The sequence below is a fragment of the Saccopteryx leptura genome, chromosome 13 (genome assembly GCF_036850995.1).
Source record: "Saccopteryx leptura isolate mSacLep1 chromosome 13, mSacLep1_pri_phased_curated, whole genome shotgun sequence".
In the NCBI taxonomy this organism is placed as follows: domain Eukaryota; kingdom Metazoa; phylum Chordata; class Mammalia; order Chiroptera; family Emballonuridae; genus Saccopteryx; species Saccopteryx leptura.
This window is the reverse complement of record NC_089515.1, coordinates 1,548,947-1,574,061: the sequence shown is the minus strand read 5'-3', so window position 1 is coordinate 1,574,061 and position 25,115 is coordinate 1,548,947. Positions and strand designations below refer to the sequence as shown.

The window sequence follows — 25,115 nt, the reverse complement described above, 5'->3', positions numbered from 1 at the left end:
CCTGGGTGGCTACAGCGGCACACCGTGAGTGGCCACGAACCTGGCAGGAAAGGGCCTTCAGGGGCCCCACCGCCCTGGAAGTCCGCCGTCGGCCACTGGTGCAGCAGCTGCACCCCACCTTGGACCTGCGGCAGGAACAAGAGTGGGCGCACTCAGGAGTCACGGTTTACTCGTCTGCATTCCGTGTTTCATTTGGCTTGGCACTGCTTCACAGAAATCACAGCGAATTTCTAAAGTACTGCATCCTTTTCACCCGGGGAAAGGATGAGTAGCGTGAGGTCAGCCCTGCCAGGCCGCCCACGTGGGCAGCTTCTGTGGTTTTCCTTGGCTAATTCCAGGGCCCTGTCCACCCTTCCCTGCCCCTCTCCCACTGGAGCTTTCCAGGGAGGGGTCAGGGTTTTCTTGGAGAGGAGGGCTCAAGGGCAGTAGGGGAAGCAGGTCTGAGCTTGCCGGCAGCTGCCCCACTCTTGCAGACACGGTGTCCACCCCTATGTCTGTCTTTCCTTGGGAACCCCGCGCTCTCTTTCTGAAGACAGAGCCTGAGAGGCGGCCAGGCGGCCCGGAAGCCGGCCCTGGGCACCTGCTTCTCGGCCTCCATCTGGTTGATGATGGCCACGATCCTCTGGATGGTGCCCTTGGACTTCTTTCTGTGGGCCACGGAGGACAGCAGGGGGAGCTGGGCGTTCCAGTAGTGCCGCGCGGCCAGCATCACCAGGGCGCTGCTGTGCGCCATGCCCCCGAACCTGGAAGGGAGGTCCTGACCTAGTGAGCCACAGACAGCCGCACGCACTGACGCTCCGGGTCCGCCAAGGGTCTCGCCCCGAGCCTCTCCGCCCAGCTCCGCAGGACGCGCCCCAGGCCCCCCTGCTGCCCCCTCCCCTGCATCAGGCTCCTCCTCTCGGGCACTGAGCAGCCACGGTCCCCACACGTGACAGGCACCGCAGACACGCGACACACTCTCCCCCCGCACGGCCCGAGCGCACCTCACGCTCTCGAAGAAGGCCTTGGCGGCCGTCAGCCGCAGCTGCTTCCGTCCTGTCAGGTTCCCCATGATGCTCCGGCCCTGCGTGCAGGCGGCCACACTCAGCATCTCTGCCATCAGCTGGGCCTGGACCCTGCAGACAGGGACAGCCAGCCAGTGGGGGGCAGCCTGGGCCCAGGACGCCCAGAGCGGCCTCCCAAAGGCCTCAAACAGAACTAACGGGCGAGTGCTGTTGGCGCAGAGCCACACGACAGCCCCCGCTTGTGTCCAGTGACCAACTGTAGGGTCGGCACAGTGCCCAGGGACAGGATGGCCTCTCCGGGACCCGCATGGGCAGGGCAGTCCTGAGCAGCTCCCACGCAGCAACCCTGCTGCCCCGACGTTCACTAGTCCAGCCAGCTGCACTGGGCATACTCTGAGGCACTGTCCCCTGCCCAGAGCTGGATAGGCCGTTGCCCGCAACTCAGCTCAGGACGCAAACCTCACCTTGAGAGAAGCACGCTGGTCCCGGGCACGCTCCCTGCGTGGGCCCAGAGAGCTGCCTGCGGGAGTGGACAGGAGCCCCAGGGACACTGCTGCCCCTTGGCCTGCATCACCTGATCCCTGCTCTGGTGGCAAACCCCAGACCGGCCGGCCCTCTCCAGGAGCAAGAGTGTGGCCCTGCCTGGGCAGCAGCTTCCCAGATGCTGATCTTTGCACAGACACTGGGGACAGCGCGGAACACACCGAGGCCAGCCTCGCTCGTGTCGCCTGCAGACCCCTCCCCCGCCCCCGACTCCACCAGCTTCGCTCTTCAGAGTCCAGGGGGCACCCAGCCCTATGGCTGTAGCTGCGTGCACACCTCCTTCCTGCTTCGAGTTCCGCAGCGCGGCTACCGCGTGCACACGCGTTTAGGGTGTCTGCTTTATCGTTATCCGAGAAGCACCTCTCCGTGTCGGACACGCCGCATGGGGCCCAGCCCCGCCACCTGCGCTGTGTCCTGGGTCACAGAGCCCACCTTTCACCCGGTCCCTGAAAACAGCTTCCGGTCGGGCCTTGGTTGTGTGTTCCGTGGGACACACATGGCATTTAACCAGTGTGCAGTCTGCTCACACCAGCTCACACGTGGGTGTGGTGCTGACGCCTCCTCCCCCTGCCCCCCAGGCCCTTCCCCTCCTGCACGATCTCCCCCTTTTGCCTCCTCTGTGGGGGTTTCAGTTACACCTCGTTTGTTCCTAGTGTTGCTCTAGGGGTCACAGTGCACCCTCACCAGATCACAGGCCGCCGTGGATTGGTTTGCAGGTGAGTGGGAGCCTGGCAGGTACTGGTGCCCCCACCCGGGACCGCGACCTCCGTCATCACGGTCACTGCGGGGGGCCTGCACACGGGAGTGTGGTCACGACATTCTCCGTGTCCCTCCTGATCCTGGGGGAGATGGGGACGGCCGCATCTCCGGGACACCGGGAGTCAGGTGCCAGGGAGGCTACTTACGCACTGCACGTCCTCAGGTGCCTAGTGCCCATCTGGAGGGCCTTCTGCGAGCATGCCATGGCAACCTCATGGTCGCGGGCTGTGTAGGCAAAGTGGCTCAGGCGCGTCAGGGTCTGCAGCTCGACCAAGGAGTCCGCCCAGTTGCACTCGGAGGCCATCTTCAGCAGCTGCGCGGCGGACAGAGGGGGCACTCAGTGTGGGAGTTCCGCCTCCTCAGCCCGCAGTGCTGGGCGCCGCAGGCTGGTGGCCAACTGCATCTGCTGAAGCCCTAACTGTCGCAGTGGGTTACCGAGTTACGTTCTTCTAGGCAGACCTGGACAGTAGCGGACCATCCCCGTGGCAACCACCACCAAGGCTGCGTTACGGCGTCGGTAATCGTAAACCAAACCCCAGGCCTGGACTCAGGGTCAGCTGCTGGGGACAGAGCACAGTGCCCACGTGGGGCCTGTACAGAGCCATGGAGGAAGCTGCCATGTGAGACTAAACTCGTGCCCTGGGCCCTGGCCGGTTGGCTCAGTGGTAGAGCGTCGGCCTGGCATGCAGAGGTCCCGGGTTCGATTCCTGGCCAGGGCACACAGGAGAGGCACCCATCTGCTTCTCCACCCCTCCCCCTCTCCTTCCTCTCTGTCTCTCTCTTCCCCTCCCGCAGCCAAGGCTCCATTGGAGCAAAGATGGCCCGGGCGCTGGGGATGGCTCCTTGGCCTCTGCCCCAGGCGCTAGAGTGGCTCTGGTTGCAACAGAGCGACACCCTGGAGGGGCAGAGCGTCGCCCCCTGGTGGGCGTGCCGGGTGGATCCTGGTCGGGCGCATGTGGGAGTCTGTCTCTTCCCGTTTCCAGCTTCAGAAAAAAAATAAAATTAAAAAAAAAACTCGTGCCTTGAGGGGACAGCAGGTGTGCCGAGGGCACGGGTCACTAGGGCAGCCGGGTTCCGGTTCTGACCACCTCGGGCAACGCCCTCTGATCCCACCTCTGCCTCTGAGCATCAGGATTTGCACAAGTGGCTGCAGGTTGGGGAACTGTCTGGGCACAGCCCCTGGGATGCCAACCAGGACACGTGGTGACACCCACCTGGGCCAAGGGGGGCACAGTGAAGTCCATGAGGCCCAGCCCGTTGCAGGAGTACATCTCCAGGGCAACGAGGATCCTGGTCACAGAGCTAACGTCATCATTGGTGCTCTGGTGGGAGGAAGCACAGCGTCTGAGTCCGCGGTCCCGGGGGGGGGGGGGGAGTCTGGGGCACTTGGCACTTGAACCCTGTGAAATATCAGCTCCTTGGCAATAATCAGAACTGTTTGTATAAAAGTCTGTCTCCACGTGACTTTCTCACGCCATCAAGAGGCAGGATGCTGTGCAGAGTGGTGGCTGAGCCGGCCATGGGAGGACTGGTGGCCTGCACAGCAGCAGATGGCCCAGCCCCTGCCCCGCCCTTCCTCCTAGTCCACGCATATGCCCGCCCACACCGACTCTCCGGTCTCCCTTTCCACCTGTGCCAGCATGTCCTGGCTCCATCAGTGCCCTGGGAGTCTCCTGGTGGTCTCCCTGTGTGGCCACTCAGCCCCTTTCCCCTCCCCTCCCCTCCCCTCCCCTCCCCTCCTCTCCAGCCCCCTCTGGCTCCCCAGCCCCCACTCCCACAGCCTTGTGTCCACAGCTCAGGGTCCCTGGTACCCTGCCAAGGAAGGCCACCCTCTGACTTGAGTGCACCTCTAGACAAGGCCACAATGAGTGCCACCGCAGTGAGGTGGACGGCATCCCCAGAGATCCAATGGCTTGGTGGACATTTAGCAGAGTGGCCAATGGGCTGGAGAAAGAGGGGACGCTGTGGCTGGGCAGGCAGAGGGCCGAGGCGGTGACCCCCCTGGGAACAGCACTCTGGGGGGGGGTGCACCCAGGCAGGAGAGGGGCAGGGCCCCGGGGAGGGCGGCCCACCTGCTCCTCCGGGCCCAGGCGCGGCCCGATCTGCTGCTGCAGCAGCTGTTTGGCCTTCACCCAGGTGGCGATGAGCTGCTGCCGCGCGGCGGTGGGCACGGCCTCCTCGGGCAGCGCCCCGTTGGTCAGGTTCAGGGCAAACTCACAGACCTGAATCAGAGGTGGCCTTGGTCATTAAACCTCCATTCTAAACAGAGGAGTCTGAGCCAAGACCCACATCACAAGCCATAATAGGCCCCGGCTCTTGGTCCAGACCACAGCGGCGCCTGAAACACGCACCAGGCTTGGCCCGTCCTGGAGCGCTGGGCACGGAGGTCGCGGCAAGTGGTACCCCCTCCACACCCCTCGGGTACACGGGAAGCACAGGGCCAGCAGCGGCACGGGGCTCCTCACGGACTTTCCCTCCCGGGCACCTGCCGGGCCCCCACCTGCCCACTGCCCGGGCCGGATCACTGCCGGTTCTGGCCGCTCCCTCAACCGCGGGGCAGCTCGCTGAGACTCCTCTGCTCCCGAGATGGGAGGGATGATCAAACGCCCTCCACACCCACCACGGCCTGGCCTTTCCTCCCTTCCAGGAGTTACATGGCGAGGTCCCCTTGGGCCGGGAAACGACTAGGAAGCGGACCTCACGGGCTACGTTGCTGCCCACATGTGGTCTGTGCCTTCCAGCTCCCTTCCCCTCGTCTCCTTGGTCTGGAGCCTCCAGCAGAGTGCTGGCCCAGCCCTGCAGGGGCGTCTGCTCCGATACTCCTCCTTGTTTCTAGAGAAACATGTGCCCCCCCCACACACACACACACAGCCCCTTTCCTGGCAGGTGGACAGGCTGCCAAGGTCACCTCTGCTCCTGTCCCCACCCGTGACCACGACCGTGACCACGACTGTGCCCGAGGTGGGCTGTACCTCCACCGCGGCTCTGACTTCAGAGGCGGCTCCCGCGTCCAGGGGTGGGTGAGAGAGGTTTGGCCGCATGGGCTTCCTAGGTTTTTCCGGTACCTGGGTTGAAATCCAGCTGATAATTAGGCCTCGAGCCAACGTGTTGCAGAGTGTGCCCAGCATGACGAAGTCGCTGGAACAAGAGTCAGTGGGTCAGTGCCGGCTCAAGGGCGAGGCCCCGGAGTCCACACAGTTGCTCCCTGGGTCCCCGTGTTCTGGGTCAAAACAGAAAGGAACCCGCCCACTGTCTGGTTCCGTGAGCTGTGCTCAGGCCCCGCAGGAGGAAGCGGGCCGTGACTACCTGCGTTTGTGATGCTCTGTCCCGACCCAGGTGCCCTCACACTGAGAGGCAGACACCTGGGCACATGCACTGGGCAGAAGGCCTGCCTCTGTCCCTCCCCCAGGTTTGTCCTCGGCCTGTCACCTCCAGGCACCAGGCGATGGTGGGTCCCTCTCCCTGGAAGGACAGCCCTGAAGAAGGGGACACACATCTGACCCCCGGCTCTAGGGCCAGGACCCACCCATTGTGGCCGGCGGCCTTGACGATGCTCAGGAGGTGGTACAAGTCTGACCCCCGGCTCTAGGGCCAGGACCCACCCATTGTGGCCGGTGGTCTTGACGATGCCCAGGAGGTGGTACAAGTCTGACCCCCGGCTCCAGGGCCAGGACCCACCCATTGTGGCCGGCGGCCTTGACGATGCTCAGGAGGTGGTACAAGTCTGACCCCCGGCTCTAGGGCCAGGACCCACCCATTGTGGCCGGCGGCCTTGACGATGCTCAGGAGGTGGTACAAGTCTGACCCCCGGCTCCAGGGCCAGGACCCACCCATTGTGGCCGGCGGCCTTGACGATGCTCAGGAGGTGGTACAAGTCTGACCCCCGGCTCCAGGGCCAGGACCCACCCATTGTGGCCGGCGGCCTTGACGATGCTCAGGAGGTGGTACAAGTCTGACCCCCGGCTCTAGGGCCAGGACCCACCCATTGTGGCCGGTGGTCTTGACGATGCCCAGGAGGTGGTACAAGGCATCCACTAGCTCCTTCTGCCGCCCGGCCGCGACGAGATGGTGGTTGTGGTTCAGGACGTAGACCACGGCGTTCTGCACGACCCAGGCTTCCTGGATCTCCTGTCCGATCTCTGCAGACCGCAGCCAGTTGCTCATGGCGTGCTGCGACAGACTCTCGATCCAGGTCCTGCAGGATGCGTGCGCCAAGCTCGCCCTCGGAAGCAGGACCTTTCCCACCGGGCGGCGTGGCCACGGCCCCGCCCAGGCCGCGCCATGGGGTCAGAAAGCTGCGCCCGCTGTGGGCTGCCTGCCACAGTCTCTCCTGAGGACCCTGACCTACCTCGTCACCCCCCAGGGTGTCCCTCGGTCACACATGCACATCGGACCCTTGCACTCCGACCCACCTCGTCTGAGGACAAAGTCCTGGCCCGAGGTCAGCTCAGCTGCCTGTCCGGCTCTGCGGCCGCCTCGCACACAGACAGACCACTGTCCTCAGGCGGCGGGTCCCACTCAGCTGTGCCACAAGGCCGGCTGTCGGGTGTTGACCGTCCTTGTTATCAAGGGTTCCCAAGGGCCCCGCCGTGGGGACCTCCCTGCAAAGGGCTGGGCCCCACGGCTCCGTGTGGTCTCTCGTGCAGATCTGCACTTTATCTCACAAAGTTTTTAAACATCAGAACCACTCAGCTCATGTGCCATATAAACTGGGCGCGGGTCAGGCGTGGTCTGGGCCCTGGTGTGCTGGCCCTCCCACCGCTGTGAACCCTGGCCCGGGCCCGAGACAGGCGACCAGGGACAGGTGACCTTACACCGAGTCCAACTACGGGCACGAAATAAACGCACCCCTCTCCTCCCGTGAGTCCCCAAGGCTTAGGCAGCGCCCCCTAATGCTCTCGGGGCAGGTGGCTGGGAGAGCCCGCTGACTGCATGAAAAGACCAGGAAGGGCCTTTCTCCCCTCCACTGGGTGAGGGCAGCCACACGGGCTCGGCTCCTGGGATGTGACGTATGGACGTCCAGGCCTCCGCTTTTCAAAACTACTGAATATCAGATTTAAAAACAACCCAAATGCTCATTATTGATGTAGACCCCGTTTCACGAGTGTCCTGCGAACCCCCGGATGTGGGCGAGTCCCCCGGACCTTCTGCAGGGAGCCATCGGGGCGTGCCCACGATGGCTGCCCAGGTGCCTACGCCTGCACAGGTGTGGCTTTCCCTCTGAGCACGGTGGAGAGCAGCCCCTCTCTGTACCGCCACCACGACGCAACAGCCCCCGCGTCCCAGTGTCACTGATGACAAGGACGGTCAACACCCGACAGTCGGTCTTGTGGCAGTCCTCACGTGGACACCAGCCACGCCCTCGTCTGGACACGCCCACCCTTCCCCACACATCCCCAGGTGCCCACGAAGCCTGGGCCACAGACACGCGGTCACCTGTACGTGATCCACTCCGAGTTGTCCTCGGGGTTCTCGAGCAGGTAGCCGGCCGCATGCTGGCTCAAGTCCTCGGGGGGCTTGGGACGGTCATTCAGCGCCACACCTTCTGACCGCAGCAAGTGGACAGTGGCCTACACAGGGAATGTGCAGTGGGACACATCACGGGGCAGGCCCCAGAGGTGGGGGTTGAGGGTCAACGCCGGCAAGGCCAATGCCTTGGGCTGTCCATGTGGCCACAGTGAAGGATGGAGGGGGCACTGAGGGACCCGTGCCCGTGGCCGACCTGTGTGAGGACTCACCTCAGCGCTGATGAAGCCCACCTCTGCCAACTTCCGCAGCAGGGTGGGGGACCCTGGCCTCGGCTGTAGTGCCTGCATCTGGCCCTTTGCGTCCGAGCTCAAGCTGTCCATGCCTCGCCTCTTCTTTCCTAGGGAAACAGCGGTGGCTCAGATGTGGCCACAGCCAACAAGCCAGGACCCAGCTCGAGTGGCGGGCTCCCTGGGGTAGGCCCACGGCCACACCACGTCCCAGGCCCCTGTGCCTTCCAAGGCCCTGTGTCCTAGCCGCCCACCAGACCAGACTCCTCCAAGGCCCTGCACCAGGGACAGCCACAAGACCGGGCCGGTCCCTACACCCCGTGCTGCGATGGGGACCAGCCCTGCCCACACGCCTGGGACACACGCCTGAGACACACACCTAAGACACATGCCTGAGACACACGCCTGCACGGAGGCCGCTCCACCCTCCACCCTCAGCCACGCCGTCAGCCGCTGCCCTCTGCCCTCTGCCCGCAGGCTCCCACCACCGTGGTCTTGGTTCTCTCATTTCCAACAGGTCCCTTCCCTTTCCTCAGTCTCCTGATTGACCCCTAAGTGACTGTGAAGGTCACACCAGATGGTGGACAGGAAGCCAGCCTGGCAGGGCATGACAGAGGAGGCCCCTGGTCAGCAGGCATGAAGCCCAGGGGTCAGCCCGCGACGCCCTCACGCTCACCGTCACTGCCCCAGGGTGACCCAGACACCGGTCACTCCATCATGAGCCATCTCAGTGGCCGAGGCGCGAACGTCTGTCAAGTCCTGCTTGCCCTCGGAGGACCGTGGGCCCAGCCCGTGCAGTGACCCTTTCCCTGGCGTCAGGACCGGACCCCGCCTCCTGCAGGATGGTGGCCGCATACCTCTCCTCAGCCGCAGCAACCTCTTCACCTTGATGCTGTCGTACAGGAGGCAGAAGCGGCTGGCCGCGCGGCACACGTCCCACACACCTTGCTTCCGGGAAACCTTGGCGAGCTCTGCCCAGATCTGCACCCTGCTTGCCAAAGACCCAAAGGCAGGAGCACGTGAAGGCGGGCGCGGCGTGCAGCCAGGAGCCACTGCAATGCTCGTGAGAAAAGGCCCCCGTGGGTCTACCATTCCAAGGTGCAAAGAGCGACTGCAGCCCAGTCAGAGCTCAGGGCCAGGCCTTGAAGCAGCTGGGCCGCCCCAGCAGGGCGAGGCTGGCCCGGGGTTAGGGGTGAGAGGGCAGTGGGAAGCTGTCTGGTCCCCTGCCCAGATGTCCTGGCCGCTGCACCCCTGTCACTGTGACAACTGAGAAGCACCTCCCCTGGGACAGGCCCCCCAAGTCCCACAGTGAGCGGCCAGTGACCAGGTCCTGGCCACACACAGGGCCTGGCGTGGTGCCAGCTCAGTCAGGACAGTCTCAGCTGAGTGCAATCATCTGCCTCCAGCGCGGTTTGCTGTCTCAGGGGCAAAAAGGGTTCCGCCTGCCAGGAACCCCCCCCCCCCAGCCATGCGCCTCCTCCTGCTGGCCTCCCAGACCACATGGGGGACCGAGGCAGCTGCCATCGCTGCTCGGCTCCGCTGTGGGTTCCTCTCAGGCCCCCGCTCACCGCTCCTTCTCGTTCTCGGTCCCCAAACGCCGCAGATGCCCGGCGGCCTTGTCCACGCTGACAGTGTGGTGCCGTGCCTTCGCAAAGAGGGCCGTGAACCGGCCCTTGTTCTTTCCAGTGGACACTGATGACAGAAACGACAGGCCAACGAAGCTGACACCTCGCGCAGGGCTCACGCGACATGGAGGGAGAGCCCGTGTCACTGGCATGCAACCACGGGCACAGCCCCCTGGAGCCCTGGGCTTGGACGGTGTGTGGAGTGGCCCCTCCCCAGGGCATTTTTATCTTCCCATGAGAGTTGGGTGAGCTAACTGTGCATCCGTGTGTTTTCAGGGAGGCCTGGTCCCCGCCTGCTCCATCATGGCAGCACCTGCCGTCCCCATGCCACGGCCGGCGTTTGATCAACCTGGCATCAGACATTGCTCTTCCCAGCTCATAAGCCTGAATCCTGAGGACTCTGGCTGAGCCCGCGCTCCCCAGACGGCTCGGGGCGGCATGAAAACACAGGCAGCGATGGCCACAGAGTGTGCACAGACGCCTGGCTGTGCTCAGGGTCACATCCCAGAGCCGTCCCTCCCGTGGTTGGGACGTGACCCCCTCCCATCCTCTACCTCCCTGCTGTGCGGAGATGAAGTCGGGAGGGCGGGCCGTCTGTGACACCTGGTGTCCTCACAGGGAGACGTAGACACAGAGAGCCACAAGGGCAGCAGGACGATGGCGTGAGGACACAGGGCGAGCCGGACATCGGCAGCCAAGGACAGAGGCCTGGAGCGAGCTGCCCTCGGCCCCAGGAGGAGCCGCCCTGCCCACACCTGGGTCTTGCCCGCCACTGCCAGACCTGAGACTCTGAGTCTGCTGAGTGAGCCGCACCCACGCACGTGTTGTGGCTGCCCACACTGACCAGCAGAGAGCCAGCGTCCAGAGACCACAGACCACACGTCAGGCCCTAGTTGGCAGAGGTCAAGGGCATCTGGGTTCAGACCTGCAGGGGCCCAGGGTGGTGGCAGAGGCTCGGCCGGGGCTCGGCCACACAATAGCAGGCGGGACACGGCGCAGCCCGGGAGTGAGGCGGTGCCCACCTTTGGCCTCGTTCTCACTGTCCAGCACGATCTGGAAGGTGTCAGGGGCCAGGGCCAGGCCCGCATTCACCAGGAGGGCCCGCTTCTCCCGGACGCTGTCTCTGGAGATAGCTTTCTTCGCCTGTGGAGGGAAGAGGTGGTCCAGTCCAGTCTTTTCTGAGCGCTCGTGGGCTCTGAAGAGGCAGCACGGGGGCCCCGGCAGGCCCTGAGCAGGCCAGGCCGCACCTGCTCGATGGCCATGATGGCCTTGTCCTCAGCACGCTCGGGGGACTGGTACAGCGTGGAGCAGAGGCGCAGCCGGGTGAAGGCCATCTGGAGCCTCTCCTGGTAGAGGCCCTGGCTGTCCAGGAGCATGGCCTTCTGCAGGTGCCCCATGGCGGGCTCCAGCCGGTCCTCGTCCTCCTCAATGTGCGCCATCTCCATGTGCACTTGGCAGCGCAGCAGGACCATGAGGCTGGGGGGCACAGCGGGTGTCACGGGCCGGGCGTGCTGGCTGCCTGCACGGCCCTCGGGGGCGGGGAGGACGTGCGGTGGGCCTCCGGTGCCCCGCCTCAGGGACTCACAGAGGGGCACAGGGCCTGAGCCAGCTGGTGACAGCTGCTGGGACCTGGGCTCCAGGACTGAGAAACAGCAGGTCAGGCAACAGGGACCTGCTAGCGAGAGCGCTGTGAGGGGCGCGTCCCACGTCCGTGGGCACCCGCGTGGCAGTGCCACCTCTGGGTCTCACAACTCATGGCTCCCCACTGTCTGTGAGCCCAGCCTCTGCCCCCTGGCCCCCAGGGCGGAGGCTCACACACCTGCGCCCCACAGCCCTGCTCAGCGTCTGCTCTCGCTGCTGCCGGTGCCGGAAGCACAGGCGCTGGGCGGGCTGCAGACGCCTGTCTGAGCAGGAGCTTTGGCTCCACAGCACACGAGACCAGCCTCCGCCCTGCCCTGCACACAACCGCAGCCTCACGGACCTGTCAGGTGAACGTTCTACAGGCCCCGGACCTGACTGCATGGAGGAGGCATACACATCCTAGCTCCCTGCAGCCGCGGGGATGGAAGCAAGGAGGGCCCACGGCGCCAGGGTGCTGGCTCTGCTGCCCGAGAGAGCCCGCACCGTGGGCAGGAGAGGGCACTGCCGATGCCACCAGCATCCCTGTCACAGTGAGGTCCACGCTCCCTGCCAAGGAACCTGAAACACACTCTGTAGCCAGAAATGGGCCACTCCCCCGGCCTGGGCTTCCCCACTCACGGCCCTCGCCAGCACGGTGCTTCCCAGGCGACCCCACCGCGTCCCTGCTCTCCTGCGCCTGCCCCAGCAGGCCCTGCCCACCTGGCATCACCCCCAGCCAGCTGCAGCCCAGAGCCCCTCCTGGTAGAAGCACTTTTTCAGCCAGCAGGACCCACTGCCTCCTCCCAAGGTCCTGCCCCATCCTTGCAATGTCCCTGGGCAGCCTCAAAGACTGCCCCCCATGGGCTTCCTCCCCTTCTGGAGTCCCCGGTGACCTCACAAGCTTTTCCCTGCAGCCCCCACCCCCAAACTCCACAGCCTATGTCCTTCTACACACAGGACGGCTCCTGCCTCTCCAGCTGGGGACGTCAGGGAGGCCGTGTGTCCTTCTACACACAGGACGGCTCCTGCCTCTCCAGCTGGGGACCTCGGGGAGGCCGTGTGTCCTTCTACATACAGGACGGCTCCTGCCTCTCCAGCTGGGGACCTCGGGGAGGCCGTGTGTCCTTCTACACACAGGACGGCTCCTGCCTCTCCAGCTGGAGACCTCGGGGAGGCCGTGTGTCCTTCTACACACAGGACGGCTCCTGCCTCTCCAGCTGGGGACGTCAGGGAAGGCCGTGTGTCCTTCTACACACAGGACGGCTCCTGCCTCTCCAGCTGGGGACGTCAGGGAAGGCCGTGTGTCCTTCTACACACAGGACAGCTCCTGCCTCTCCAGCTGGGGACCTCGGGGAGGCCGTGTGTCCTTCTACACACAGGACAGCTCCTGCCTCTCCAGCTGGGGACGTCAGGGAAGGCCGTGTGTCCTTCTACACACAGGACAGCTCCTGCCTCTCCAGCTGGGGACCTCGGGGAGGCCGTGTGTCCTTCTACACACAGGACGGCTCCTGCCTCTCCAGCTGGGGACCTCGGGGAGGCCGTGTGTCCTTCTACACACAGGACGGCTCCTGCCTCTCCAGCTGGGGACCTCGGGGAGGCCGTGTGTCCTTCTACATACAGGACGGCTCCTGCCTCTCCAGCTGGGGACGTCAGGGAAGGCCGTGTGTCCTTCTACACACAGGACAGCTCCTGCCTCTCCAGCTGGGGACGTCAGGGAAGGCCGTGTGTCCTTCTACACACAGGACGGCTCCTGCCTCTCCAGCTGGAGACCTCGGGGAGGCCGTGTGTCCTTCTACACACAGGACAGCTCCTGCCTCTCCAGCTGGGGACGTCAGGGAAGGCCGTGTGTCCCCGACTCCCGTAGGTCAGTCCCAGCTCCTGCACTCGGTCCCTCTTGACTCTCACCTGGCACCTGCCTCCCTCTGCTTGTCCCCTCTCGCCTGGACTCCTGCAGCCAGCATTGTCCACAGACCATTCTCAACAGCGGCAGAGACATCACGGGACACTGAAGGCCCTCCTGTCTCCAGCTTGCTGGTGCCCACCCCTCACTCAGGATGACACAAGCTCTGGGCCCTGGACAAGCTCTGGGCCTGCCTCCCACAGGGCTGGGCTGCTGGGCCTCCATCCTCCCCGCGCTCAGTCCCTCTCTCTGTCTGGTCCCCGAGTCAGCAGGTCAGCGGCCAACTGGGACCACCCTGCCGAAAGCTGTACCCTCCATATCCCCTCCCGACTCCCTGCTGCATGGGCCTTCTCAGCACTGCCCTCAGCTGGCCGACACACAGAGCGGTGAGAGGTGGTAAAGAAGTGGGTGCAGATGTGGGCACAGGTGAGGGTTGTGGTGGGTAGAGGTGCAGGTATCGACGTGCTCGGACATGCTGTGGCCACACCCCTGGGCTGTGCGTCTCCAGGGCCCGAGGCTGGTGCATGGCGTGTGATGAACGACTCAGACCCACGGGCTCCAGTCCCGACCCTCACACGCCGAGGACGGAGTGCATGCTGGCTCTCGGCTGGCCCTGGGCCGCGCCTGGGCCTGTGGCAGGACCCCCCGTCGGAGCTCATGGAGCGCAGGCACGCTATGGGGCAGCAGCTTTCAGAGGTCTGACCGGAATCTGGTCATCCGTCTGTCCCCTAGGGCCCGTGGGCCCAGGCTGGCTCTTGGCTGCCCTGAGCTAGTGGTGAGGGCCGCCTGACCGGCTCAGGACAGACGGTGGCCTCCCCACCCCTGCAGCCACTGCAGCCCGCTGTGACGACGGGGCGTCCTCCTGCTCACATCACTTTTGGGGGAAAGGAGCCGGACTTCATCCTCAACCCTGACGGGGGGGTCCTACCCTCACCCACCCACCCCACATGGTGCCCTCTCTGAGGCCGGCCCAGGACAGACGCGCAAGCCACCTGTCCACCGTCTCCAGGATCTCCGCGATGCTGGTCAGCGACCTCCGCAGCAGGGGGCGCAGGTTGTGCTGAAGCAAGGGCAGACACAGGTTCCACTGCGTGGTGCACACCACGTGGATGGCCCACAGCTCACCCAGGCGGATGGCGCGCTGCAGCACGACGTCCAGTCTCTGTATGATGCTCAGCTGCGTCTGCACAGAAGACAGCGGCAGTTTGGGCTGGAGGGGTGAGGACCAGTCCCCAGGCGGACCCCACGCCTGGGAAGCCTGAGGGTCAGGTGGCTGCAAAGGGGCGAAGCCCGCGGTCCGTGTCTGCGGAGACGCCACGTGATCTCTGCTCGGACGGCTTGCCTTACAGACCCCGTAAACGGCTCCACACACCCCTGAGTTGCTCATGTCTGCTTATTTCTTACTCTGACACATTTGCCGGGGCCTCTGCCCCATGATGTGTTACCCTGGATGATGTCCTCCAGCCTGGCGACACGCACCCTGGCCAGCAGGCAGGTCTGTGGAACGGGCCTCTCTCCACCACTGGCCCAGGGCCCAGGGGCTGCGGCCCAAGCTCCGGACTCCCGGCCCATCGTGGGGACATGTTGTCAGAGCCTCACACACCCGAGGCCTTGGCGGGCAGAGAGGCACCGCGTGCAGCCTCCTCTACGGCAGTTCCTGCCGTGCCGCTGGGACCAGGCACCAGCGTGGCCTCCCCCCAGGAGCCCACACCTCCCTCAGGAAGGACATCGCCAGCTGGCACGCTTGCCACCACTGGTGGGCATTCATGTCCCTCTGGACTTGCTTGTGTGGCTTCCCCCTCTTCCCTGGGGTCTCCACCTGCCCACCACTGGCGATGACCTGGCCACATCCCGGGAGCCCCTCTGGTTTCTAGGCCCAAAGAGGCTGGTGGCCCCACGGTATGGCGGGAGGTGACTTTTTGCCTTCCTGGACATGAGTTGGAATGTTGGAATGTCCGAGTCCTCACGGGGACACGGGGACCCTCACCAAGGGCAAGTGTTATGGGGGGCAGCCCCCCACACACAGGCATGTTGCCCCCCAGCCCTGCCCGCACACGCCGACCGCTGAGGCGGTTTTGGGAGCCAGGGACAGGTGCCTTCCCAGCCCCCAACGGTCACACCAGAGGCCGTGTTCACGGGTGGGAAACTGAGGCACAGTAAGCTGGCTTCATGTCCGTCACACAGGAGTCGGCGGCAGAGCCTGGGTGAGGCCAGCAGATCCGCCACGTCCGCACCCCGGAACGTGGCACGGACGGGGCTCCACGCCCGCAGGGAAGCTGCACGCAGCTGCTGCTTGGGGTTTACCTCCACGGCCACTCGCGCGTACGTTTTCATCTTATTTTCGAGTCTTAAGGCTTCTAACTCGTACTCCAGGCACTCGACTTCGATCAGCCTCCCGGGCTCCTGCGGAACACAGTGTCTCACCAACCCAAAGGCCGTTTTAAACCACAACTTAATGTACGAGGAAGTAAAAAATCATGACACAAAAGTATACTTAAACATTTTAAATGTTTCCAAAAGATACAAAGATTTAAGTGAGAAAGCTAAAAAAATTTTTTTAATCTCCTTAACAGAGGGAAATATATAGTTCATGTCACCGGACATTACCTTTTTTTTTTTTTTTTTTGTATTTTTCTGAAGTTTGAAACGGGGAGGCAGTCAGACAGACTCCCGCATGCACCCGACCGGGATCCACCCGGCACGCCCACCAAGGGGCAATGCTCTGCCCATCTGGGGCGTCACTCTGTTGCAACCAGAGCCATTCTAGCACCTGAGGCAGAGGCCACAGAGCCATCCTCAGCGCCTGGGCCAACTTTGCTCCAATGGAGCCTTGGCTGCAGGAGGGGAAGAGAGAGACAGAGAGGAAGGGGAGGGGGAGGGGTGGAGAAGCAGATAGGCGCTTCTCCTGTGTGCCCTGGCCAGGAATCGAACCCGGGACTCCAGCACGCCAGGCCGATGCTCTACCACTGAGCCAACTGGCCAGGGCCAGGACATTACATTTTTAAATAAACTCTGTTCTGAGCATTGGCGGCCAGTCCTCGGTGACACGCCTGCCAGGGACGAGGCCCGGAGATGTCACTTTGTACGGAACTGCTGCAGTGTTTTCCAAAGGATGGGGCCATTTCCTCTCCCCCCAGGCACGCAAACCCAGCCCCTGTGTCCGCTGCAGCCTGACAACACAGAGGTCTCTGCCTGGTCCGGCACCAGGCTCCCAGAGCCCGGGACCCTGGGGGACAGGAGCACCTTGGTGACTAGGCTACTCGGGGTGGCTTCTGGGGGCTGGTCCCGGGAAGGACAGGCTGGGGGTCAGAGGCTTGGACAGTTCTCTTGAGGAGGGACCGGGGCTGGGAATGGAGTGGACGGTGAGTGGTGCCTGCGTGGGGAAGTCCCCATAAAGACCCCGTGGTGTCCAGGCCGGTGAGCCCCCAGCGGAGGGCGATGCACCTCAGCGTGGACCCCTCCACCTGGCTGCTCATCTCTGTCCTGTCCCTTGTGGTGTAATAAGCCAGTCAATGTGGTCCTCCGAGTTCTGTGAGCGGCTCCAGCAAACTAATCACACCCGAGGAGGGGGAATGGGAACCCCCAGTTTGTAGCCACGTCAAACAGAAGCGGTAGGTAACCCGGGGACTGAAGACCTGGAATTGGCCTCTGAGTGGGGCATTCGTGGGACGTGCCCTGAGCCTGCGGGGCTGACACCCCCGGGGAGACACATCGAGGGGAGCTCGAGTGCGGGACACCCAGCTAGGGTCAGAGAATTCCTGGAGCAGGACAAACCCGCACCACCAGGGGACGGAGCAGCGGCGTGATCGGTGTGAACACAGGAGGAGAGACAGGAGAGGGCCCCCAGGTGCCCCGCAGCGTCCGGGATGCGCAGGTGGGGTGCAGACTCTGCCTTTCTCACTTCTTGGGCGGCTTGTTTCCCAGGTAGTTAGAGCCCTCCCTGTGCTCAGGACACGGTCTCTCATCACAGGTGAGGTTTGACAAAACTCTCAGTCTCTGGTTTGTGTTTTCATTTTCATAACAGTATCATCCAAAGGGCAGAGCCCTGCCCTTTAATCAAGTTTAATTTATCCTCTGAAACAAGCCTCTGCTCTGTGAGAGGCCTTCCCTAGCTTCTTAAACTGGAAACAAGAAACCGGGGCGTGCACTCTCACGGTCTTTTTGGAGGAATATAAAACTCTCTCTGGAGGGCAACAGTGTAACGTATATTTAGAAATCTTAAAAGTGAGAATTCCCTATTAATTGCATGTCAATGAACTTACCTGGGGAAAAATCCTAAATGCTCATAAAAGCTTTGGGCACAAAGTGCTCCCTGCAGGCTTCAAGTAAAAACAACAGGATTTATCCGTCCAATCACGGGGCTGCAGGTAAGCCAACCACAAACCTGACACGCTGAGCAGCAGAAGTGTGCTGTGCAAACCCCTGGGAGCCTCCCCAGGAGACACGTGGGAAGGCGGAGGGCAGTGCGTCTCCTGGGGTCCCAAGCCTTTCCCTCCCGCCCCCTGTGCATCCAGGTCCCGGAGGGCAGCTGCCTGGCTCCCACACTCACTGGCCACTTACTTGGCTTTCCATCTTCTTCAAGTCTGAGAGGCAGCTGGAGGAGACGCTCTCACTCTTCAAGGTCAAAGAAAGATGAGCTAATTCAAAGAGCAAAAGGATTCTGGAAACAAAAGCAAAGCGGAGGGAATGGCTGCGGCAGCACGAGCTCAGTCCTCTCGCCCAGGCAGGAAGGGGGCCGGCATGCAGTGACCCTGCAGCCATGGCCCCCAAGCCCAGCCCCCTGGGCTCTGGTACAGGACCTGAGGGACACCACAGGGCTGTGCCCTGGTCCACTGCTCTCTTCCTGGCCTCTGGGGAGATGCAGGACCATCTGGGGAAGGCCAAGGACAGACCTGCGCACAGCAGCTCGGCCACCAGGTCACTGTCAGATTCATCACAGGAGCGGGGCAACATGGGGACAGACAGGATTTCCCGACTCAAGTCCTGCAGCGGGCACCGGGATGTCACCAGGAGCCTCTGCGGTCCCATCAGGGTCTTGTGGGAGTGAGCAAGCTGCTGCTGAAGCTCACAGGGAAATGCGAGGGACCTTGACAGCCTGAGCAGCTCAGAAAAGGAGCAGAGCCAGAGACAACCCCCTCTGCTCCTAGGACAGGACAGCGCTGCAGGCCCAGGCCTGCCCTGCTGTGCGACGGGCCACTCTTCTCAGCTCTGACACCCACTGCAGTCTGACCTCCTTTTAGCTGTCAAGACCCACTCCCAAAGGAGCCACATTCACAGGCAGTGAGGGCTAGGACTCGACTATGTCTTTTTGTGAAACACAATTCAGCTCACAACACCCCAAAATCAACTATCAAATGACAGACTGACAACACAGCCATAACCACTGTTACAGGCAAAGGACCACGAGGCGCCCGGAGAAGCTGGGAGTCCCTGAAAACAGAAGGCGTATGGTCAGAGTGGGAGCCCCGCCCAGGCCTGGCCGAGCAGCACCCCTCACGGCGGTCACACACAGCAGACAGGACCAAAGCAACATGGCCACCGCGTCACTGCAGCCCCAGAAACGGGCATCGGTCTCTTCGCTCCATCAGATACACCGAGGACGACAGCGCTGGGCCGGGTGCACCCCTGAGCCCGCTGCACCCCTGTGCCCGCTGCGGGAACAGCCTGGCGGACATTCCTCTCTTCTGCTGGCCTCTGGCTCAGCTACCCACTCCCGAGAATTCGAGCCAGGATCATCCTAAACTCCGAGCAGGCTCGGAGGATTCGGGGACCAGGAACACACAGAACTGAGAAGTGACCTGCGGGGGATGGGTGAGGGGGGGGGGGCGTCTGTCTCCCACCTGAAGGAATGGTGCACAGCAGGTCAGCAAGGCCTGAGGCCTAGGGTGAACTTGGGGAGAAAATGCTTCTGCTGAGATAAATTTGATTTTTAAAAGGATGACGTGAAGTAACCTCACCCCGGTGCCCCCCCCCCCGAACAGTACAGACGTCAGGGGAGAAAAGAACTGGACCCCACGGGCGGGGCGGTCATGGGCTCCTCCTGCAGCTGAGAAACTGGAGACATGGAAACACTTACTTTTCCTCTGTGGCCAGAGGGGGGCGCTGGTGATCGGAAGAACCTAACTGCCTATAGGTCTTCTTCAGGACTTTGTTGACATCTTCAGGTAAATCATTTTTATCCATTTTTCTAAAATTAATTCAAACATTAAATAACTGAACTCCTGTCAGGTTTATTCAAATTATCTTTTTTTAAAAAAAACCTCTAAGTCCATGAGCCTGCTTTTCCCACTGAACAGAGGCCTAAAATTCTCTCCGCGGCTCTCCCGGACTCCTCACATGCCTGACGGGTCCTCGCTCCCAGGCCCGGCTTCCTCCCTACGTCACTGGAAGTGAGCACAGCCTGGGACGCTGTGCCCCAGCCGCTCTGCCAGACCAGCCGCACTCGCAGGGCCCAGGCTGCAGGGGACCAGGCCCTTCCTCGGCTGCCCCAGGACCCACGCCTCCTGGCTCCATCGCTCACACACGCTGGTGCCTCCTCCCCCACCTGGCCCCCTCTCTGTGGTAGCGGGTCTCTGTCTGGGGACTATTCCTCTCCCTGATCCCTCCAGGTTTGCTCAACTTCCTGGCCAAGAGTCAAACCTCAGCCTCCACACAGGGTTGTCCGGCAGCCCCCCACCTAGCAGCCCCCCACCAGCACAGACACAGCCACGCCCCTGTGGACAGGGGACACTTACCCTTTCAGCCTGTTAATCTGGAAAGTGACGGACAGGCTGATGGAAGTTTTCTTTTCCTCCTTCAGCTGATGCTCGTCCATCAGTTCATGCTGTACCTGTTATAAAACGAAACGGGACATCAATTCAGGGGTAAACAAATAATTAGGTAGAGATCAGGACGTTGTGTTTGGCTACTACTTTGCAAACCTTCCTTCTCTAACATCAGTGTTTGTCATTAACGTGTATCCGTTTGTGACGTTTATTATTTAGCTTCTCGAACAGAATTTGATTTTTTAAGACATAAAATTTAAGATTACGAACACTTGTGCATGCTGTTCTGGTAACTAATGTAGCTTTACAAATTGTCCTCCGTTTTTAAAAGTCAATGCCGTGACAAAGGAAACATTCAGGGTCACCATGAAGAAAAGATTTCCCTCTGTCTTGCAGCTGCAGGTTCTCTATCCCTCGGTGTGGATGGGTCTGCGGGCTGGTTTTATACACCGTGTTCTGAACCCCGACCCTGGACATAGCTGGCGCCTCTGCTGCCCGCCTGGCCCGCCGCTCACCATCGCAGCAAACACCTGTCGGTATCTGTGGGGCGCGTGAGCCCTGATGAAGGGCGCTGCGGAGGCACAAAACCTCGCGGCCTCCTCTCTCCTTCCTGCTTGCAGGTGACACTCCAGCAACTCCCTGGATAACACAAGGAGCGGACAGGAAATCTGAGGGCACCGTTTTCTGCTGCAAGTGTCTAACAGGCAGCTAATACTACACTTTGATCATTCCCATGTTCCACAGACTTCGGGAAGACCATGATGGGTCAGCTCCTTACCCCATGCCTGCAGTCTGCTCAGCGGGAACGGGCAGGCAGGAACAGGGAAAAGGGATTGTCCACAGTGCAGGCACATGGGACATTTGATCACATTCATATGTCATTTGTGTCAGAGGCCCCCACATGGCCATAGCAGGAGAGGAAGCCTGCAGGCTCTGGGTCCAGCTTCAGGACAGACCGTCTGGGTCGTGCAGACACCCATCCAGTTGCTGGCCTGCCATAGCATCGCCAGATACAAGACCCATGACACATGGCCTTTCTGTACCCTTAGCCCAAGGGACATCGACTGACACCACTCATGGTGGCTTTTCAGGCTGTCCCCGTGGCCACATGCTCAGTGTGTGTCCTGTTCTGGCTGCGTTTTATGCTAAAACGTCTATTATATTCAGAATTTTCTGAACTAATTTCTTAAAACCATGAGCCAGGACTATGATACAGGCTCACATCTCCTTGGTTTTGAAACTAAACATGTGTCCTGTTGCAGTACCTACATGAGGTCATCTAGTTTAGAAGCATTTTCACACAAGTCACCCAAAACCGTGACTCTCGCTGCAGAGTTGGAGCAGCGACCTACATCTGCACTCTGAATGACCACTCAGGGGGCAAGCACAGGGCGGTCACCTCCACTCACAGCATCAGCTCCACCTGCCAGTCCTTGTCCTCCTCCTCAATCTGATTTAACACGCTCACGATGTGGGAGAGGCTGGGGATCAGGTGGTGATGATATCCAGGCTTGAGGAAGGGCCTCACCATTTGCCAGTAGAGGACTGACGCATTGTAGACCAGGAAGTAATACCTGCGGCACCAAAGGAGGAGGCCTGAGACGTGGTCAGAAGCACAGGCTGACCGCAGCCCTCCTCTGGGAGGAACCTGGGGTTCTCTGTCCCCAGAAAATGGCAGTAGTCCCATCTGAGACACATGGCCCACACTGCGTGAGCAAACATGCATAGCCCTCCCTGGGACAGCGTGGTGCCCTGCTCAGACAGTGCCCCAGCTCCCACTCAGCCCCAGTCACAATCACCTGGCCACAGGCTCCTGATGCCAAACTAGAGATCTCATTCATTCAGTTACTCCACAAGGTAACCAGCTCTCCATGAAAATATACCACTGAGCAAGGCCTTCTTTGGTTCCCAAAGGAGAGACAAGAACAGGAAAGAGAAGGGAGGAATCAAAGAAGGCTCCCTGGAGGAGGTGATATCCTGCTGAGACCCAAAAAGTGACCAAGGATCAGCCAGAGCAGTGTAGGAAAAGAGAGCTGGGCAGGTGGAGGAGGGAGAGCAGAGCCTTCGGGGAGCAGTCTCTGGGCTTGCACAGGACAGGCAGTCTGGGTCAGGGCACCTGGGAAGCTAGGCTTCTTCCTGTGGGCTGCAAGGAGCCACCTGAGGAACTGAGTTCAGAACCACAGGGGCTGATTCGCCTCTCTCATCGCAGGCCTCTCTGGAGGGGCTCCACCCTGTGGGACCCTACGTGCCTGGTAGTTTCCCACACTGACCATTAAGTGGACAAGTGATGCTAATTGTCGACATCACCCCGGAAGGAGAAGGACCCAGGGTGCCACCAGTAAGACAAGGCTACTGGTTCCTCTGTGAGCACAGCCCCTCTCCTCCCTACCTGGCTGCACCCAGGTCTGTTTTTAAAGGTGGTCCTGACAACCTTAAGGCTCCTGGTCCGCCATCAGGCAGTCTGCTGGTGTCTCCAAAACCCAAAGCATTTTGTAGTGACCAGGCCCCTCCCCAAGGATGCCCAGTGCTCCAGCTCCACAGCTCCAGGGCATGGTCCCCTTGAAACACCCACTGTCCTTAGAACCGCTGGCTCTAGGCCCCTGCTGGAGGAGTGTCTGGGGACCAGGCCCCACATCCCCAGAACTTGTCATAGGTCCCCATGTCCCAGCACCCATCACAGGGCTCTGCATCCCCAAAACCTGTTACAGGGACCAGCTAGAAGAGGCCATCGATGGCAGATGGTAGGACAGTGAGTAAGCAAGCCCGGGGTTTATGCTGGAAGCTCCTTTAATATTGCATCCTGTCTTAACAGGTTCTCTGCAAGCTTAATAGTTTCAGTTATATTGATTCTGGCCCTGGCTGGGTAGCTCAGTTGGTGTGAGAGCATCATCCTGATATGCTAAGGTTGTGATTTTGATCCCCAGTCGGGGCACATACAAGAATCAACCAGTGACAGCATGAATAAGTGAAACAAATCAATGTTTCTTTCTCTGTCTCTGTTTCTCTCCCTTCCTGTGTCTCTAAATATCAATTTAAAGAAAAAAGGTGAATAATACTGATTTTTGATGAAGCTAGCATTAATTAAGCAGGAAATGAGGTTGGAGTCTCTGCCAAACCACCTCCACAGACGTGAGACCTTGGCCTAGGTGGTAGCAGGGGGAGCACAGGCCACTGGGGGGGTAGCGTAGGGAGGAAACTGAGCTGAACCCCCAAGACACCCACAGCAGACGCTGGCAAAGGTCACCAAGATCCTGGAAACCGCTGATCAGACGAGGGGATGCAGCTCCAGGCGGGGACCGAACCCGCAGCCCAGCTCTGTGTCAGAGACATGCCTGACACTGCAGGAGCAGAGCCAGGATGAGACCCTGCAGCCTGAACAAAGAGGAGCCTGAACCCAATTCCACTCGGGAAGGGCAGACCACCACCTACCTGGGTTGTCCTTTAGCAAAGTTGATTGCCTTCATGTACTGAGTCACACAATTTTCAAACTCCTCCTAAAACGTAAAGAATGCACAGTTAAATCCAACTGGGCACTGACAGCCCCATCACTGCCCATGGTCACTATGTGAGCACTAGGCCTCCATGTCCAGGCTGCCCAGCAGAGCGGGACGAAGAGGCCACTGCTGCCATCCCTGTGTGCGCTCTGGGGCAGCCTGGGCCTCTCCCCCACAAGTTCCCCTCAGTCTGGCTCAGGGGTGGCCACTGGGAGCCCAGCCATGGCACCAGGATGCACAGGTCAAGTGTCAAACAGGATGCAAGTCACACTCCAATGCTTAGGGAGAAAACAAACAGGCAAGGTCACTAAAAGCGAATCTGGTTACTGAACTCTTGATCAAAAGAACTTTCTGACTTGTGTAGCCCAACGAACTTGGACAGTGGGTTGAAATATCAACTGTTGTGATTCAAGACGCAAAATTTTGAGGAGAAACAAGGCTACCTCGGGGGAAAGTGCAGCAGGACAGATGGATTCATTTTGGAAGGACGACCACCTGGCTCACGGCTCAGCCTCGCGGTTCACAGGGACTGGAAGGAAACCCCAGGGCGGTGGCACCAAGGGACCAGCTCTTACCAGGTTTTCTGTGGACTTGGGGGCACACAGCTGGGCCCTGCACAGGTACGCCCGACCCAGAAACTGGGTGACCGGCCCCTTCACCTTGAAGTACATCTGGATGCAGTCCTCGCTCACCTCTGGCTGCCCCATCTGCAAGAGAGCGCAGTCAGGTCGCTGCCCCATTCCCCTAGGGTCGCCCCGAAGACGAAGACACAGGGTCCCGCGGCCTCTCCCGGGACGCCCACCAGGCGCCGCGTGCCCCAGCCCCCTCCGGCCCCCAGAGGAAACCCGGCACCGGCCAAGACAGCGACCTTGAGGGCCTGCTCCGCACACACGACGAACAGGTGCGGGCTGAAGCTCTCCACGGGGTCGAACTCGGACTTGCCCACGTTGGCAGACTTGATCAGCTCGTAGGCCCTCCTCAGGGAGGCGGCGTCTGTCGGGACAGCAGCGAGCACGGCCGTCAGCCCCGGCGGGCGGCGGGAGGGTCAGCGAGGCCGGTCAGGCTGGCCGCTGCCCGCGACAGGACGCCCCCCACACCCTGGCGCGGCCGGTGAGCCCATTCATGGTCGCCTGTTCCCGGGGATCGGGGGTCCCCAGGGCCCAAGTCGGGGCTCGGCGTCCCTTTCAGCCCACCCTGCTGACTCTCGGCGCGGGCCAGCTCCTGCGTGATGACCGGGTCCATCTCGCTCAGACTGCTGGCGGTTGCCTAGCAACAGAGGGACGCGAGACCGGCCTACGGATCAGCAGCGAGGTCACACTTGTCTGGAAGCAAACCTCTTACATCACTGGCCGTTGCCTAGCGACGGGGAGACCCGGGACCGGCTCTACAGGTCTGCAGCAGGGCCGCATCTGTCCAGAAGCAAACGGCTCACACCGCTGACGGTTGCCTAGCGACGGAGATACTTGGGCCTGGCCCTACGGGTTAGCAGAGGGGCCACATTTGTCTGGAAATTAACTCCTCGGAGCTACAGAGCAGCAAAGCGGGGTGGACACCCACCGAAGAGTGGCAAATGGCATGTGACACCTGGCTGCCGTGGCCAGGCGAATGAATGAGGAATGAACCTGGAACCTACCTCACTCTTATACCACA

At 61.5% G+C, this 25,115-nt stretch overlaps 1 protein-coding gene across 3 annotated transcripts in view; it reads right to left on the bottom strand.

Annotated features, from left to right (window-relative positions):
- The window catches only part of CFAP46 (cilia and flagella associated protein 46), a 55,843-nt gene extending 31,120 nt beyond the window's left edge, over positions 1 to 24,723 (bottom strand). For 2 of the 3 annotated variants that reach the window (XM_066355354.1, XM_066355355.1), the window contains exons 1-25: positions 24,659 to 24,723; positions 24,334 to 24,458; positions 24,041 to 24,172; positions 23,401 to 23,465; positions 21,381 to 21,545; positions 20,487 to 20,610; positions 19,942 to 20,036; positions 19,284 to 19,394; positions 17,768 to 17,867; positions 15,512 to 15,610; positions 14,200 to 14,390; positions 10,935 to 11,163; positions 10,710 to 10,830; positions 9,631 to 9,754; positions 8,920 to 9,050; positions 8,045 to 8,172; positions 7,743 to 7,876; positions 6,289 to 6,501; positions 5,279 to 5,444; positions 4,379 to 4,528; positions 3,521 to 3,628; positions 2,453 to 2,619; positions 984 to 1,115; positions 581 to 743; positions 41 to 125 (exon numbers count right to left, since the gene is read on the bottom strand). In XM_066355354.1, coding sequence (XP_066211451.1) covers positions 41 to 125; positions 581 to 743; positions 984 to 1,115; positions 2,453 to 2,619; positions 3,521 to 3,628; positions 4,379 to 4,528; positions 5,279 to 5,444; positions 6,289 to 6,501; positions 7,743 to 7,876; positions 8,045 to 8,172; positions 8,920 to 9,050; positions 9,631 to 9,754; positions 10,710 to 10,830; positions 10,935 to 11,163; positions 14,200 to 14,390; positions 15,512 to 15,610; positions 17,768 to 17,867; positions 19,284 to 19,394; positions 19,942 to 20,036; positions 20,487 to 20,610; positions 21,381 to 21,545; positions 23,401 to 23,465; positions 24,041 to 24,172; positions 24,334 to 24,458; positions 24,659 to 24,707 — 3,307 coding nt within the window. In that variant the 5' untranslated portion in view covers positions 24,708 to 24,723. The remainder of the gene's footprint in view (positions 1 to 40; positions 126 to 580; positions 744 to 983; positions 1,116 to 2,452; positions 2,620 to 3,520; positions 3,629 to 4,378; positions 4,529 to 5,278; positions 5,445 to 6,288; positions 6,502 to 7,742; positions 7,877 to 8,044; positions 8,173 to 8,919; positions 9,051 to 9,630; positions 9,755 to 10,709; positions 10,831 to 10,934; positions 11,164 to 14,199; positions 14,391 to 15,511; positions 15,611 to 17,767; positions 17,868 to 19,283; positions 19,395 to 19,941; positions 20,037 to 20,486; positions 20,611 to 21,380; positions 21,546 to 23,400; positions 23,466 to 24,040; positions 24,173 to 24,333; positions 24,459 to 24,658) is intronic. The other variant, XM_066355356.1, reaches the window with a different exon arrangement.
- Between the last annotated feature and the right edge of the window lie 392 nt (positions 24,724 to 25,115).